This window comes from Chrysemys picta, chromosome 6 (genome assembly GCF_011386835.1).
Source record: "Chrysemys picta bellii isolate R12L10 chromosome 6, ASM1138683v2, whole genome shotgun sequence".
NCBI classification, from domain to species: domain Eukaryota; kingdom Metazoa; phylum Chordata; order Testudines; family Emydidae; genus Chrysemys; species Chrysemys picta.
The window spans coordinates 47,078,390-47,094,510 of NC_088796.1; the positions used below are offsets into that span (position 1 = coordinate 47,078,390).

At 45.6% G+C, this 16,121-nt stretch overlaps 2 protein-coding genes across 7 annotated transcripts in view; one reads left to right on the forward strand and one right to left on the reverse strand.

Annotated features, from left to right (window-relative positions):
- The window catches only part of HMGCR (3-hydroxy-3-methylglutaryl-CoA reductase), a 30,233-nt gene extending 25,901 nt beyond the window's left edge, over positions 1–4,332 (reverse strand). The window contains exon 1 of one of the 4 annotated variants that reach the window (XM_042855951.2): positions 4,030–4,332. Coding sequence is in view for 1 of the 4 variants with exons in the window: in XM_005288270.5 (XP_005288327.2) it covers positions 3,306–3,565 (260 nt within the window). In the remaining 3 variants the exon portion in view is untranslated. Of the gene's footprint in view, positions 1–3,167; positions 3,577–3,835 lie in introns of those variants that run through there. The other 3 variants (XM_042855952.2, XM_005288270.5, XM_005288271.5) reach the window with 3 other exon arrangements.
- Positions 4,333–4,337: 5 nt separating this feature from the next.
- The window catches only part of ANKRD31 (ankyrin repeat domain 31), a 133,516-nt gene continuing 121,732 nt past the window's right edge, over positions 4,338–16,121 (forward strand). For 2 of the 3 annotated variants that reach the window (XR_010588790.1, XM_065550081.1), the window contains exon 1: positions 4,338–16,037. Coding sequence is in view for 2 of the 3 variants with exons in the window: in XM_065550081.1 (XP_065406153.1) it covers positions 15,931–16,037 (107 nt within the window). In the remaining variant the exon portion in view is untranslated. The remainder of the gene's footprint in view (positions 16,038–16,121) is intronic. The other variant, XM_065550083.1, reaches the window with a different exon arrangement.

Here is a 16,121-nt window from a genome sequence, read left to right on the forward strand (position 1 = left end):
TTTTCGTAACAGATTTTAGGAGATCACTTACATTTGATAACGCAAACACCTGTTTAGGCTTTGCTCTTAAGTGTCTGAAATAGCATCTGAAGTGAAATTTGCTTTGGAAAACCTTTCATTAATGTCACTGAGCATTAATTTGCTCAGAACAGTCGAAGTGCTTTAAAATATTGATGGGAATGAGGTTCAGGAATGTTGCTAGCCTTGATTACTTTGGAGAACAGAGGTGAAATCTTGACTGTTAAAGTAACTAAGAATTTTGCCATTGATTTCAGTGGTGCAAGGATTCCACCCCAGCAGCCTTGAGATCACAATATTCTGCAACGTTTTTACTATTTAATAGAAAAATTATAATAGCATCAAATTATTCTGGCCATTTCAAACTCATTGTTACCATTAAGAAGTTCCTATGTTTATTTTGAATTTTTAATTACAAATACATCTTGCTTGTTATAAGGGAAGCTATACAACTATTGCAAACACTTTATAAAATGGCATAATAAGAATATTGCTTTACAATGTAGTATAGACACTCATATGAACAGAAAGGTGGAAACTATGAGAAGATGAAGTAGAACAAATGTAAGAAAATGTTCTGGCAGCAAGTCAAATGATGCATTAATGGTGAGGCATGTTTTCCTTTTACAAAAGCCGTGTTGACCCTTCCCCAGCAAAATGTTACGGTAGTTTCAACCAATTTGCCTGGTACTGAAGTTAGGCTTACCAGCCTGTAATTGCCAGGATTGCCTCTGAAACCTTTTTTAAAAATCAGACTTACATTGCATTGGGGATGAAGGATAGCTCAGTGGTTTGAGCATTGGCCTGCTAAACCCAGGGTTGTGAGTTTAATCCTTGAGGGGGCCATTTGGGGATCTGGGGCAAAATCAGTACTTGGTCCTGCTAGTGAAGGCAGGGGGCTGGACTCAATGACCTTTCAAGGTCCCTTCCAGTTCTAGGAGATGGGATATCTCCATTAATTATTATAAAATTATTATTAGCTATCCTCCAGTCATCCGGTACAGAGGCTGATTTAAGAGATAAGATTTCATACCACAGTTAGTATTTCTGCAATTTCATATTTGAGTTCCTTCAGAACTCTTGTGTGAATACCATCTGATTCTTATTATTTATCAATTTGTTCCAAAACCTCCTCTATTGATACTTCAATCTGGGACAGTTCCTCAGATTTGACATTTAAAAAAAATAGCTCATGTGGTGGGAATCTCCCCCACATCCTCTGAAGTAAAGATCAATGCAAAGAATTCATTTTGCTTCTCTGCAACACCCTTTTCTTCCTTGAGTGCTCCTTTAGCACCTCACTCAAGTCGTATCTGGCTGTTTGGCAAGCTTCCTGCCTCTGAAGTACTTAAATTTGTTGCTGTTCATTTTTGTGTCTTATGATAGTTGCTCTTCAAATTCTTTTTTGGCCTGTTTAACTATACGTTTATACTTGGCTTGCCAAGAGTTTATGTTCCTTTCTATTTTTTCTCAGTAAGATTTGACTTCCAATTTTTATAAGTTGCCTTTTTGCCTCTAACCACCTCTTTCACTTATTTACCCATGGTGGCATTTTTTGGTCCTCTGTTTTTTTTCATTCTGGGGCCTCAATTAATTAATTAATTAATTAAAGCCTCTATTATGGTGTTTTCAACAAGTTTCCAAACAGCTTGCGGGCATTTCTCTCGTGACTTTTTCTTTTATTTTCCATTTAACTAGCCTTCTCACTTCTGTGTAGCTCCTCTTTTGAAATTAAACTCTACTATAGTGGGCTTCTTTGGTATCCCCTCTCCCCCCTATAAATATTAAATTTAATTACATTATGGTCACTATTACCAACTGGTTTAGGTACATTCACCTCTTTTTTTTTTAAGCGCCATCCTGAGGCCTGCATATAAGATGGACACACTGTGTTTGATACAGCTTCTGAGTGGAAGGCCTCCTACCTTTCAAGAATGATGTAAACAATACAGTTGCAACACCAACTAATTCCGCCGTAGGTTCATGCTCTTCCAAAAATGCAACTGAAGCTAACTGTTCCAAAGCATAAAAAGTGCTAGGCATTTGTTGTGGCATTACAAGGATATAATTTTCTATTAATCCCATTGTTCTGACATTGAGCAATATGATCTGGTTATCTTTAAAACTGTCATACACTGGATAATCTCACAAGCCTCAAGGCAACTCTCCGCAGTGCTCTATCCCTTGGTATTTGACTTGGAAGGAACTAATTTTATTATGAGAGAGCCTATGGTACAACTCATTGAGTTACAGTGACAATTTTCCAAAGGAAATCCTGTCCAGTCCTTAGCTAAAAAGATGGTTGACACAGTATGGATGTCTTCAGCATGGGTCCCCACAGTCAGTAAATATATATATATATATATATATATCACCGAGTTTTAGGGGCAGCCCATCAATTTTAAGTATACAAAAATTCCTTGTAGCCAGCCATACTCATTAAACAGGCACAATACAGAGAAACGTTATTTGATGTGTTGGGAATTAATACAGATACGGGGAGGAGGTTCCTAACAGTGCCACCACCTCAGTGTACAAAGGTGTTATTTATCTTACTGCAGAAACCTACAGCCGGGAAAGCAGGTGTCGCCCAAGGGCTCCACTTTAGCTCCGTGCGCGCTGCATTTCTGGATCCCATGATGCGCTCCCGTGAGAGGGTCCCTCGGGGTAAGCAATGGGAACCCGCACTGGGGCGGAGTCAAACAGGGGCTCGCTGTACAGACAGCGGGGGTGATGCCTGGGCACAGGCGCGTATCGGCGACACGATTTCCCCAGTTCTACACCCCCCCCCCCTCCCGCCCCCCAAACACAACAAACGGCGTGAAGGTGCCTGGGTCTGGGAGCTGGCCCGAGCCCCCGCCGCGCAGGCAGGGCCGGTGCGTCAGCGGCACGTTATGGCCTCTCCCCCCGGCCCCGCAGCCCGGACACCTCTCTCCGCCCGGCTACTTAGAACGATCGCGCCTCAGGGGCCCCGGTTGTGACCTTCCCTGCGGCGCTGCCCAGGGCACGGCAGCGCGCCGGAGGGCGGAGCGGGCATGTAGGAGGGAGCAGCTGCCATCCACGTCCCTCTGGCAGTGGCCACAGGTGTATCCACCCCATTATCCAGACTCCGCGGGGGACAAACACTAGCAGGGACAGGACCCACTCACCGCAGCCGTTCTTTCAGGACCTTTAAATCAGGCCCAGGCGGTCCCGGTCCCCCGGCGCGGAAGGGCCAGTGTCGTAAAAAGGCCAGTCCTCACCCCGCCTGATGGAAATGCTGACCCTTCTCCCCGGTCCCCACTCACCGCTGGACGTGCCTGATGGAGCTCGCGCTTGCAGCTGCTGCCCTCCTCTTTCCTCTCGCGCGCAGCGCCGCAGCAGACTGAGAAAGCCGCGCACGCAGCGACAAGGACAACCCCAGCGCGCGACACCCGGACCGCCGCCATCGCCCGATCGCACAACCAATGGCGGGCGCCCGACACGACGCGTCACTCGCCCGTTGCCTTAGTAACCAGCCAGCGAAGCCGCACAGCGCGAGACGGATCAGGAGGGGAGAACGCACCATCTCGCCACGGGCCGACGGCCAATGGGCCGTTGTGCTGCCCCTGAAGTACTTTCTCATTGGTCGGCAGACTCGGGTTTATTTGCATATGGCCATCAAATGAGCGACTGCGACTGGCTGTCCAGACCGGTAGAGCGCCTACCGTGGTGCAGGGAGGCGGGGCTATCTCCCTCCTGCTGTGGGGAGAGCGGAGAGCGGGGCTCCTCTCCCATTCCTTCCCCACCTGGGTCCCGCTTCCCCCGGCCTGAATAACGCCCAGCCCCCCGCGCGTACCTGCCCGGGCACCGCTGCCCCGTGCCAGGCTGAGCAGCGCCGCCGTGCTGGGAGTGTGGTGCCGCCCCGAGCCAGGCTTGGGCCCCACCCGCGCGCGGCTCTGCCGGAGCGGTCTGGCCTGGCCTCCTCCCGGCGTATAACGGGCTGTCGGGGCAAACTCCAGCACGGCCACGCGGTCACGAGTCCGCACCGACCTTGCATCAGCCCCTCAGGCCGCCGGTCCCGAGGTGACCTGGCCATGGGGGTCTGCTTCGCGGGCTCCTGCCAGTCGCCTCGCGGTCCCACATCACTGTGCCGCCCTTCGAGCATCAGGCTTGGCCTGGCATACCGGGTATCTGCTGCTCGAGCTAATGCCCGTTTCCTCCACTGAGCCGTGCGCTCTCCGCCCGCTGGCGCTCTCCCCCAGGGGAGCCAGTGCAGGCTACTCGGGCTAGGCTGCGCAGTCAGTTACTACATGCTGGTCTATATCTTCTGCCTCTGACTTGCATACCCCCTTTGAGGCAGGAGCTTAAATGTTGCCATTCTGGATGACCCCAGTGGTCGGTCCAGTACAGTTTGCTGCCCCTGATAGCATCGGCTGCTAGGTGGTTAATGGCAAGATACAAGAAACCCCATAATGGACAATTATGGAATAATCTCCCTGAAGAAAAGGTTTTGTCTGGATCTAATAGTGTTTGGTGTATGCCTTGAAGTATGCAATACATTTTTTTTGAAAACCCTATCTGATGTAACTGTGGATGTTCCCAATACCCATATAACTGTCTTATCTCTTTTAGAATCCTACTAAAATCTTGCTCTCTATGATATCTTGTGGCAATCAATTGAACAGGTTAACTGTGTTGTATAAAAAGTATTTTATGAGTTTTACATTTGTTGCCTTTCATGATCTTGCAGTAAGAGGGCAAACAGGGATGCCAGATAAACCTGATCTTTCCCATTCTTTTTCTTGTATACTTCTGTCATGTTTTTTTTGGATTTGTCTCCTCCATGAATTAAACAGTCCTATTGTTTTCAGTCTCTTCTCAGAAGAAATCACCCATCTCTGAACCCCACTTCTGTTTTTGTTACGTGTTTTGAGATACGATGTTTCCTAAGGATGCCCATTGCTGCCTCATTCATTACAGCATTGAAATTGTTGGTCATTGTTTCTACATCTTCCTCTAGAGCAAGCAGCAGCGCAAATTTTCTGCTGATCATTGCTTGGAATTGCTCTGCAATGTTTCGGTCTCTGAGTCTTTCTAAGTCAAACTTCTGGTGAACTTTGGCCTGATGATTTTCCTTAGCTGCAGCTGAAAATTTAGCATCACAAGGTGGTGGACACTTCCAATATCAGCACCAGGGAAGCTCCTTGTTTTAGCTCTGTTAATCTCAGAACTAAATCGGTTTTGCACCATGATGTAGTAGATCTGGCTGTGACATAGACCATTAGGTGCGTGCCATGTTGATCATCTAGATGCTTTATGTTTTCCTAATGTGTTTGCAAGAATCAGATTGTTATAGCTGGCAAACTCCAAAAGTCTCAATCCTCTCTCATTGGTTACCGCATTACAGAAAGGGCCACAATAATCTTTCCAATCTGCCTGTGCTTTAGCACCCACTTTAGCATTCCAATCTCCTTGTACAATCAGGAGATCTTTCTTGTGTATCTTATCGATGATGTCTTGGAGCTGATTGTAAAAATTTTCAATTTGCTCGTCATAGTCTGTTATAGGGACATAGACTTGTACCACTGTGATATTAAATGGTACTGCCTTTAGATGGATGGAAATAAGCCTGCTGGACATTGGGTGGCATCCTAATACTGAATTCTTGATATCTTTATGCACAAGAAATCCTACGCCATTGACATGTTTGTCCTCTCCATTGTAATGGAGTATATGGCCTTCTTCTGTTAGTACCTCTCCAAAGTTCTTCCATCTGACCTCAGAGATTCCTAGGAGGTACGAGGTGTACGTGAGTTCTTTGAACCTCCCTATTTGTCTCAATGTCCTTACATTCCATGTGTTTATGGTGATGTTATCTCTTCCACGGATCCTCTTTGTTGGGGTTACACCAGTAGTATACTTGTCGCATCTGCCCGGGTGGGAAATGGATGGCACCGTCATTACTAACCCGGGCTGCGATCAATCCGGTATGCTCATCATATGGTGCATCTTGGGCAAATGTCTAACTGGCAGAGCCCATCCCTCTCCAGGCACCCCCTTTTAGTCGCTTCTTACAACATGCAGGAGGAGCAGTGGGCCTATTCTGTCCCCGGACTCACAGGGGACAGATGGGAAACATTGTAAAAAGACAAAACCATGGGTCACAAATGAAATACTACAAATATATGACATTAGAAGAGAACTTAAGAGAGACAAGAACAGCACGGAGGGAGCTGATAAATCAGAGCGATTGGCAGAAAGATCAAAAAAGGAATGAAGGTGGCCAAGGAGATATGGATTGAAAAACAATTCTCTAAAATTGAAGAGTATCAATAATAAAAATAGCAAACGAGCCTTCCAGGTTGTAAAAGATTTGACGAAGAAAAGATGGACCAAAGCTAACGCAATTCAAGACAAAGAAGGGAACAGTCTTACAGAAGAAAGGGACATCATCAATAGGTGGACAAACTACTGCTCTGATCTATACAACCGCCAGACAAATGGAGATCCTAGTGTCTTACACAGCCCAGATTCAATAGAGAAGGATGACTTTCCAATACTGTGTGAAGAGGTGGACACAGCTGTGAAATCACTCAAGAATGGAAAGGCTACAGGTATTGACAACATCCCAGCCAAATTGATGAAATTCCGAGGATAAATAGTAATAGATGTACTCACCAAGATCTGTGACAAGATCTGGCAGACCAGTGAATGGCCCTCCATGTGGACACAATCACTAATCGTCACTCTGCCAAAGAAAGGCAACCTGCAATTGTGTCAAAATTACCAGACCATGAGCTTAATTAGCCATCGTAGCAAAGTGATGTTGAAAGTCATATTGAACAGATTGAAGCCACAAGCAGAGAATATCATCGCTGAAGAACAGGATGGCTTTTGTGCTGGAAGAAGTACCACAGAGCAGATTTTCAACCTTCGTGTTCTATGTGAGAAGTACTTACACCACCAGCAGGACATCTACCACGTCTTTGTTGACTTCAAAAAGGCGTTTGAAAGAGTATGGCACAAAGCTCTCTGGGCAGCAATGAAGAAGTACAATGTTGGTCGTAAGCTTATTCTTACTGTTAAACAACTGTATGCCAAGGCCAGCAGTGCAGTTCTCATCAATGGCACAATAGGAGAGTGGTTTCGCACCACTGTTGGAGTCTGGCAAGGCTGCCTTCTTTCATCCACACTGTTCAGCATCTACTTGGAGCGCATAATGACACATGCCCTAGAAGATCACATATGCACAGTCAGCATTGGGGGGGCAAACAATCTCAAATCTTCGATTCGCTGATGACATTGATGGCCTGGCAGGCAGCAAAGATGAACTTACCAACCTTGTGAAACAATTGGATGAAACCTCCACAAAATATGGCATGGAAATCAGTGCAGAGAAAACCAAGCTGATGACAAACGTGATGGGATCAGCTCACATATCACTGAGAAGAAGAGGTAGACAGAAGAAGAGATGGATTGACAACATGAAAGAGTGGACAGGAATGGACTTCCTGGAGACTCAAGAACTGACACACAATTGTCAGGGGTGGAGACGGTTGATTGCTCATCAATGATGGTGCCTCAACGACCAATGCAGTTATGGGAGTGATGATGACGATGATGTTTTGAGATAAGATGATCAGCTGGGTAAGGGCATACCAATGATTTATATAATGATATATTTTCAGGGTTATTTTCTATCTCATTTCTTATGCAGTCTAACATTGTTTGCCATTTGTTCTTGTTGTTGTCCTCCGCTGTGCATTGGAAAAAAAAGGTTTTCATTGTATTGTCACTGATAAGCATGACTTTTTCCTGAGGGGTTACAGTTACTTTAGAATATAGCAGTGTGTATTAGTAGTTCAGATTATTCCTCCCAGGCCTTTGTCAGCAATTAATTTAATCTTCCAACATGTTGTCCATTCACCTAGCTCTTTTAGGCCCCACTAACATTCTTCTGTCTTCTCTAGTCTTGATTTATCTAAATTTTATCATTTTATGGGTTAACTTCTCTTCCATGTCATAAATAAATACATTAAGCACCAGCCCCTGGATAGGACCTTGAGGCTTCCCTACTGTTAAACTTTTGCCATACTTAAAATGGACCATTCCTTGCCTTTGTTTTCTATCTTCTCAACAGTTTCTGATTCATGACAGTATTTTGCTTCTATGTGAAAAGTTAATTTTGTTAATAGTGTCTTATGAGTGAGTGTTAAAAACTGTCCAATAAATTATATGAAATTATATAAAAACTGTCCAATAATCTATTTGCTGATTTGTTGACAGGCTCAAAGAATTCTAATCAATTAGAAAAATATTATTTTTCCGTAGAGAAGCTGTGCTGGTTTGTTCCTTCCATATCATATTCATGTGGGTGTTAATAATAATAATATTTCTAATGATAATTTCAACCAAATGAAGTAAGGCTCACTTGTCTAATTCCTACGATCACCTCTAGATATATTTGTAAAGATAGGCATGACATTTGTTAACCTCCAACAGAGTAGCTAATAGTAACTTCACTTCATACTTAAGTTCTTTCAGAACACTTACATTCATTCCTGGTACTCTTTAACTTATCTTCTCTTTTCACACCTCAATTTCTGACAGCATCTCATCTTTATTATCTGAAAAGGATGGGGATAGGATTCTTATGTCCCCAGTATCTTCTCTAGCCAAGGAATCATTTAGCTTCCTTATCGTCATCACTTCTTCCCTTTACTTCTTCATAGTCTATCAGAAACAGACACACACTGCCGCCTGTTACTCTCAGGTGCTTTTCTGTTTCTGCTATATTTAAAGAGTTTCTTATTGTGTGTTTTTAGGTCTTCAGCTATTTGCTTTTTAAATTGTCTCTTAGCCCTCTAATTTCTATTTTATAGTTACCGGCCATAGTTTATGCTCCTTTCTGTTAGCTTCAGCAGGGCTGGCTTTCCATTTTTTGAGGATACCTGTTTGTCTTGAATAGCCTCTTAAATCTTGTCACCCCAGTTTGTTTTTAGCCTTTCTAATTCTTTTTTTTTCCTCATGCCTTCAGTGTCTCTATTATAGTCTATATAGACAGCTTCCATGTAGAATCTAAGAATTTTAGTTCCCTTACTTTTGACTTTAGGGTCTTTTGGACCAGTGTTCTAATTTTTTTCAAATATCCTTTTTAAAGTTTAGTGTGTCTGAATTAATTTTTGTTACTTTTCTTCTACCAAAGTGGGTGAACTTAATTATATTATGGTCTCTGCTACTTAGTGGTTCAACTGTAATTACTTTTTGAACCAGTTCCTGTATACACCACTGGGGCAGAGAGTGAGATGCCTTGGAATCAACTTCCAACAATATGCTGATGACACTTAACTATATATCTCATTCTGAACTGATGCAGTAGTAACCCAATATTGAATGTGTGTTTCAAGTCCCGCTTTGTGTCAGTCTGCAGGGTATTTGAGTTATTATAACCCCAGCTGCAGAGCTGTGGCTCTTTGGCTTAAGCAGTGGCAGCTCATGCAGTTAGCCCTGGACTTGACTTATGCAGTGGCCACACTTTCATCATTTCCTGACTGAGGACCAAATAATGCCTGGTGCGGAATGGTCCATTCAGTGGAGGGCATGGGAAGTTTGGGCTGCCTAGAAATGTGAAGGATCATCTGGTAAGTCTCCTTTACAAAAAGTTCTACTACATAATTCTATCTGAATGGGGTAAAATTCGGGCCAACGTAAAGTGAACCTAGATTCAGGAGCATCCCTCCAGTGCAGATGTGCTTTAACCTCTCCTCCCCTTGTTCCCCACAGAAGAGGCTGGACCAGTGCTTCTGAAGCGCTGTAACTGTACACCAAAGAAGGGCCTAGCAGTGGACTTACTTTTTAACACTTCTTTAAATTCTGAAATGCTGCTACCATTGAGGGAGGAAGTGCACTGTTATATATACACCTTCCAATTCCTAATACCCTCCGCTGATTCTGTGTTCACAGACATTCGTAAACTGGTATTAACAATGCCTACTTGGCACCAATGCAGCAGATCCTGACCTGGGTCACTCACAAGCAGCCTGACAGCATGCACGTCACACCCAGCATGTCTACGTATAGCTGCAGCCTTGGTCTAGCAGCTTTGACCCCAGCAGCCTATCGGTAACACATTGGTCACATTGTGACTTCCACCAGCCTTGGTTACTGCTTTGCAGGGTAACCCTCCCAAACACTCCCAGTCCTGAATTTTCTCAACACGTGTATTCGGCACTGTCTCCTGGACTGTTCAGATATTAAGATCTGTTGCCTCTGTAAGGAGTCAGTATTCAACAGTTTGTTACTTTAACTGGAGTTATCAAGCAGTTCAGTTTAAACACAGCACTGAATCGTTTTATTTTAAAGGTAAAAAAGTTTATTAACAAAAGAAGATAGAATTTTAAGCAAATTCAACTGTAAGAGCCAAAGTTAGAAGTTGTCACAAGTAAATACAAGTGAAAACAAGCATCTGAAATTTAACCTAGCAAGTTTTGGTTCAAAGCTTTTTTTAAGATGGCCTTTATCACCCACAGTCTTCCAGCAAGATGGTGACTGACCCTTTTCTTGGTCAGGATCTCTCTCAGAGGCCCAAAGGTGCTGGTGCCTTTGTTGTCTTAGGTGAAAGAGAGAGAACTTGGGGTACTCTGCCCCTTTCTTTTATAGTCCAGGAAACCATTGAAGGGGATTCTTCTGAGGGTTACCCTTTAGAGTAAAGGTAATTCAAGCAATGAAGAAGGTGACATGGAGTCTGTTGGTGAAGGAGGCTCCATGCTCTTTCTTGCCCCATGCGTGTTTGCTGAATTGCATATTGTTCTGTTTTCTGACATCTCCTTCCCATGCTGTCTCGGGAACCCTGTTTACTACTACTAAACAGGCCTTTGTTTAGAATAGGCAGAGCTGTAATGCTTTTGAATATGTGCCAATAACATTATACAGGGAGATGTCATAACTTTACATATTATGTTGATACATATGTTTCACCATGATATTATTGGCTAGTGAGTTATTCATTTTCAAATTATTCCACCTAAGGCATATTTTGTACAAACATTATTGCAATAGTTTGTAGGGTATGAGTACAGGGATGGTAAATGTTTCAATGCTCAGTGTTGCAATGCAATGCCCAACTTCCTGCCTCCCAGTGGAATTCACAGCCCTCAGTTAAGTGCCCAGGCTCACCATACATTGTAGGAAGAGAGTTAGTCTTTTAAGAAAAACTCACAGAAGACAGCAGGCTGTCTAGGGAGCTGCCTAATATAGCCAGGAGGAGAGAAATGCAGAGGAAAGGGGAAGGGCTTGGGGGGCAGATCCACAAAAGGTAATTTGGTGTCTAACTGATAGACCTCAGTGAGGCACTTCCCACCAATTAGAATTCTCAGCCAGTGAAGACAAACCCAGTGTTTCCTGCCACTTTCAGTAGTTCCTTTAATGCCCTGTCCCTCAGCGTCTGCGATTTGTAGTTCTTGTCAGCTTCATATGCCTCAGGGTATGTCTACACTATGAAATTATGTCGAATTTATAGAAGTCGGTTGTTTAGAAATCATTTTTATAAGGTCGATTGTGTGTGTCCCCACACAAAATGCTCTAAGTGCATTAAGTCAGCGGACTACGTCCACAGTACCGAGGCTAGCATTGACTTCTGGAGCGTTGCACTGTGGTAGCTATCCCACAGTTCCCGCAGTCTCTGCCGCCCATTGGAATTCTGGGTTGAGATCCCAATGCCTGATGGGGCCAAAACAGTGTCGCGAGTGTACATGTTGACAGGTCCCACCCTCCCTTCCTCCCTGCCGTGAAAGCAATGGCAGACACTCGTTTTGCGCCTTTTTTCAGCCCAGACGCCATAGCACTGGGATCATGGAGCCCGCTCAGATCACCGCAGCAATTATGAGCACTTTAAACACCACGTGCATTATCCTAGAGTATATGCAGGACCAGAACCTTCCAAGGCAAAACCAAGCGAGGAGGCGACAGCGGTGCGGCGACGAGAGTGATGAGGAAATAGACGTGGACATAGGCCTCTCACAAAGTACGGGCCCCAGCAATGTGCAAATCATGGTGTTAATGGGGCAGGTTCATGCCGTGGAACGCCGATTCTGGGCCAGGGAAACAAGCACAGACTGGTGGGACCGCATAGTGTTGCAGGTATGGGACGATTCCCAGTGGCTGCGAAACTTTCCATGCATAAGGGCACTTCCATGGAACTTTGTGAGTTGCTTTCCCCTGCCCTGAAGTGCCAGAATACCAAGATGAGAGCAGCCCTCACAGTTGAGAAGCGAGTGATGATAGCACTGTGGAAGCTTGCAACGCCAGACAGCTACCGGTCAGTCGGGAATCAGTTTGGAGTGGGTAAATCTACTGTGGCGGCTGCTGTGATCCAAGTAGCCAACATAATCAAAGAGCTGCTGGTATCAAGGGTAGTGACTCTGGGAAATGTGCAGGTCATAGTGGATGGCTTTGCTGCAATGGGATTCCCTAACAGTGGTGGGGCGATAGATGGAACCCAAGCCAGCGAGTACATAAACCGCAAGGGGTACTTTTCAGTGCTGCTGCAAGCCCTGGTGGATCACAAGGGACGTTTCACTAACATCAACGTGGGATGGCCGGCAAATGTACATGATGCTCGCGTCTTCAGGAACTCTGATCTGTTTCAAAAGCTGCAGGAAGGGACTTTCTTCCCAGACCAGAAAATAACAGTTGGGGATGTTGAAATGCCTATAGTTATCCTTGGGGACCCAGCCTACCACTTAATGCCATGGCTCATGAAGCCATACACAGGCAGCCTGGACAGTAGTCAGGACCTGTTCAGCTACAGGCTGAGCAAGTGCAGAATGGTGGTAGAATGTGCATTTGGCCGTTTAAAAGAGCACTGGCGCAGTTTACTGACTCGGATAGACCTCAGCAAAAAGAATATTCCCATTGTTATTACTGCTTGCTGTGCGCTCCACAATATCTGTGAGAGTAAGGGGTAGACATTTATGGTGGAGTGGGAGGTTGAGGCAAATCGCCTGGTTGCTGATTACGCGCAGCCAGACACCAGGGCGGTTAGAAGAGCACAGCAGGGCGCGGTGCGCATCAGAGAAGCTTTGAAAACCAGTTTCATGACTGGCCAGGCTATGGTGTAAAATTTATTTTGTTTCTCCTTGATGACTCCCCTGGTTCACTCTTCTTCCCTGTAAGCTAACCACCCTCCCCTCCCCGCTTCGATCACCGGTTGCAGAGGCAATAAAGTCATTGTTACTTCACATTCATGCATTCTTTATTAATTCATCACACAAATAGGGGGATAACTGCCAAGGTAGCCTGGGAGGGGTGGAGGAGGAGAGAAGCGCCGGGTGGAGGAGATAAGGACAAGGACACACTGCACTTTAAAACTTTACAACTTATTGAAGGCCAGCCTTCTGTTGCTTGGGCAATCCTCTGGGGTGGAGTGGCTGGGTGGCCAGAGACCCCCGCACCGTGTTCTTGGGCATCTGGGTGAGGAGGCAATGGAACTTGGGGAGGAGTGCTGTTGGTTACACAGGGGCTATAGCGGCAGTCTGTGCTCCTGCTGCCTTTCCTGCAGCTCAACCATACGCTGGAGCATATCAGTTTGATGCTCCAGCAGCCGGAGCATCGACTCTTGTCTTCTGTCAGCAAGCTGACGCCACCTATCCTCTTCTGACATTGTCTGCCTCCATGCATTCTGCTGTGCTCTGTCAGCGTGGGAGGACAGCTGGAGCTCCGAGAACATGTCATCCCGAGTGCGCCTTTTTCTCCTTCTAATCTTCACTAGCCTCTGCAAAGGAGAAACATTTGCAGCTGGTGGAGGAGAAGGAAGAGGTGGTAGTTAAAAAGACACATTTTAGAGAACAATGGGTACACTCTTTCACGTTAAATCTTGCTGTTCACATTACACAGCACGTGCTTTCGTTACAAGGTCGCATTTTTCCTCTTATACTGAGGGCCTGCCGGTTTGGTGTGAGAGATCACTCACGCAGTGCCAGGCAACAGAATTCGGCTTGCAGGCAGTCATGGTAAGCCAGTCTTTTGGCTTTTTTAACCTTCATAACATGTAGGAATGGTTTCAAACAGCAGTGCCCTCATTTCACATACCAAGCGGCCATTGGGTTGGCCATTTAAAATGGGTTTGCAATGTAAAAGGAGGGGCTGTGGTATCCAGGTTAATGTGCAGCACAAACCCAACTAACCCCTCCTCCGCTTCCCCCCACACCCAATTCTCTGGGATGATCACTAACAGCAGGGAACGTTTCTGTTCAGCAGAGCAGGAACGGGCACCTCTGAACGTGCCCTTAATAAAATCACCGTATTTCAACCAGGTGACCAGGAATGATCTCACTCTCCTGAGGATAACAAAGAGAGATAAGGAATGGATGTTGTCTGCATGCCAGCAAACACCGGGACCATATGCTGCCATGCTTTGTTATGCAATGATTCCAGACTATGTGCTACTGGCCTGGCGTGGTAAAGTGTCCTACCGTGGAGGACGGAATAAGGCAGCCCTCCCCAGAAACCTTTTGCAAAGGCTTTGGGAGTACATCGAGGAGAGCTTTCTGGAGATGTCCCTGGAGGATTTCCGCTCCATCCCCATACACATTAACAGACTTTTCCAGTAGCTGTACTGGTCGAATGCCAGGGCAAATTAATCATTAAACATGCTTGCTTTTAAACCATGTGTAATATTTGCAAAGGTACACTCACCAGAGGTGCCTTGTGTGCCCTCAGGGTTTGGGAGCACGCTTTGGGTGGGTTCGGGAGTTATTGGTTTCAGGTCCAGGGTGAAAAACGTATCCTGGCTGTTGGGGAAACCGGTTTCTCCGCTTCCTTGCTGTGAGCTATCTTCAATGTCTTCATCATCATCTTCCTCGTCCCCAAAACCCACTTCCGTGTTTCGTGATTCTCCATTGACAGAGTCAAAGCACAGGGTTGGCATGGCATGCAGCTCAGCGTAGAAGCGGCATGTCTGCGGCTCTGCCCCGGACCTTCCGTTTGCCTCTCTGGTTTTGTGGTAGGCTTGCCTTAGCTCCTTAATTTTCACGCGGCACTGCTGTGCGTCCCTGTTATGGCCTCTGTCCTTCATGCCCTTTGAGACTTTTTCTAATGTTCTGGCATTTTGTTTACTGCCTCGGAATTCAGCTAGCACTGATTCGTCTCCCCATATGGCGAGCAGATCCCGTATCTCCCGTTCGGTCAATGCTGGTGCTCTTTTGCAATCCTGGGACTCCATCATGGTTACCTGTACTGATGAGCTCTGCATGTTCACCTGGGCTCTCCACCACGCTGGGCAAACAGGAAATTCAAAATTTCGCAGGCCTTTTCCTGTCTACCTGGCCAGTGCATCTGAGTTGAGAGTGCTGTCCAGAGCGGTCACAATGGAGCACTCTGGGATAGCTCCCCGAGGCCAATACCGTCGAATTGCGTCCCCACTACCCCAAATCTGACCCGGAAAGGCTGGTTTCAGCGCTAATCTCCTCATCGAAGGTGGATTAAAGAAATCGATTTAAAGAGCCCTTTAAGTCGAAAAAAAGGGCTTCGTCATGTGGACGGGTCCAGGCTTAAATCGAAGTAACGCTGCTAAATTCGACCTAACATCGTAGTGTAGACCAGGCCTTAGATGGAATAAATGGGCCCAAAGAGTCAAAAGTGTTAACATGACCCTGTCACATCCAACATTAAACAGTGTTATACCAGGTTTGGGGTTTGGTATACGATGAGCTCAGCCTGCTTATTACTATGGTGAACACACCATTAAAAATCTTTTTCACCTTTTATTAAAGATATAGTTAAAGCATTTGAAATATAGAATAGTAAGTAAGGCTTTCATTTTACCAGTATCTCTTGTTCACGTTCTCTCTAGCTGGAGTAAGTCTAGAAGGAAAAAAACCCTTGTTTGATAGTCTCTTAGATGGTGATCACTGTCCTTTTTGGGGAACAGAGAAGAAGTTAGTTGGGGATGGGATGGAGCTGTTGTTAAAGTCTGATTCTGTTTATCAGGATGGCAAAGGCTCAATGGTGTCATGGTGGATCCAAGAAGATGATGGGGGTGGCACCCGGCAGCCTCAATGGTAAAGCTCGTTCATTTCCTGTTCACCTGTCTTTCAGTCAGAGGTTGTGGGGATACAGCTGCTTCTTTATTTTTCCCCCTCAAG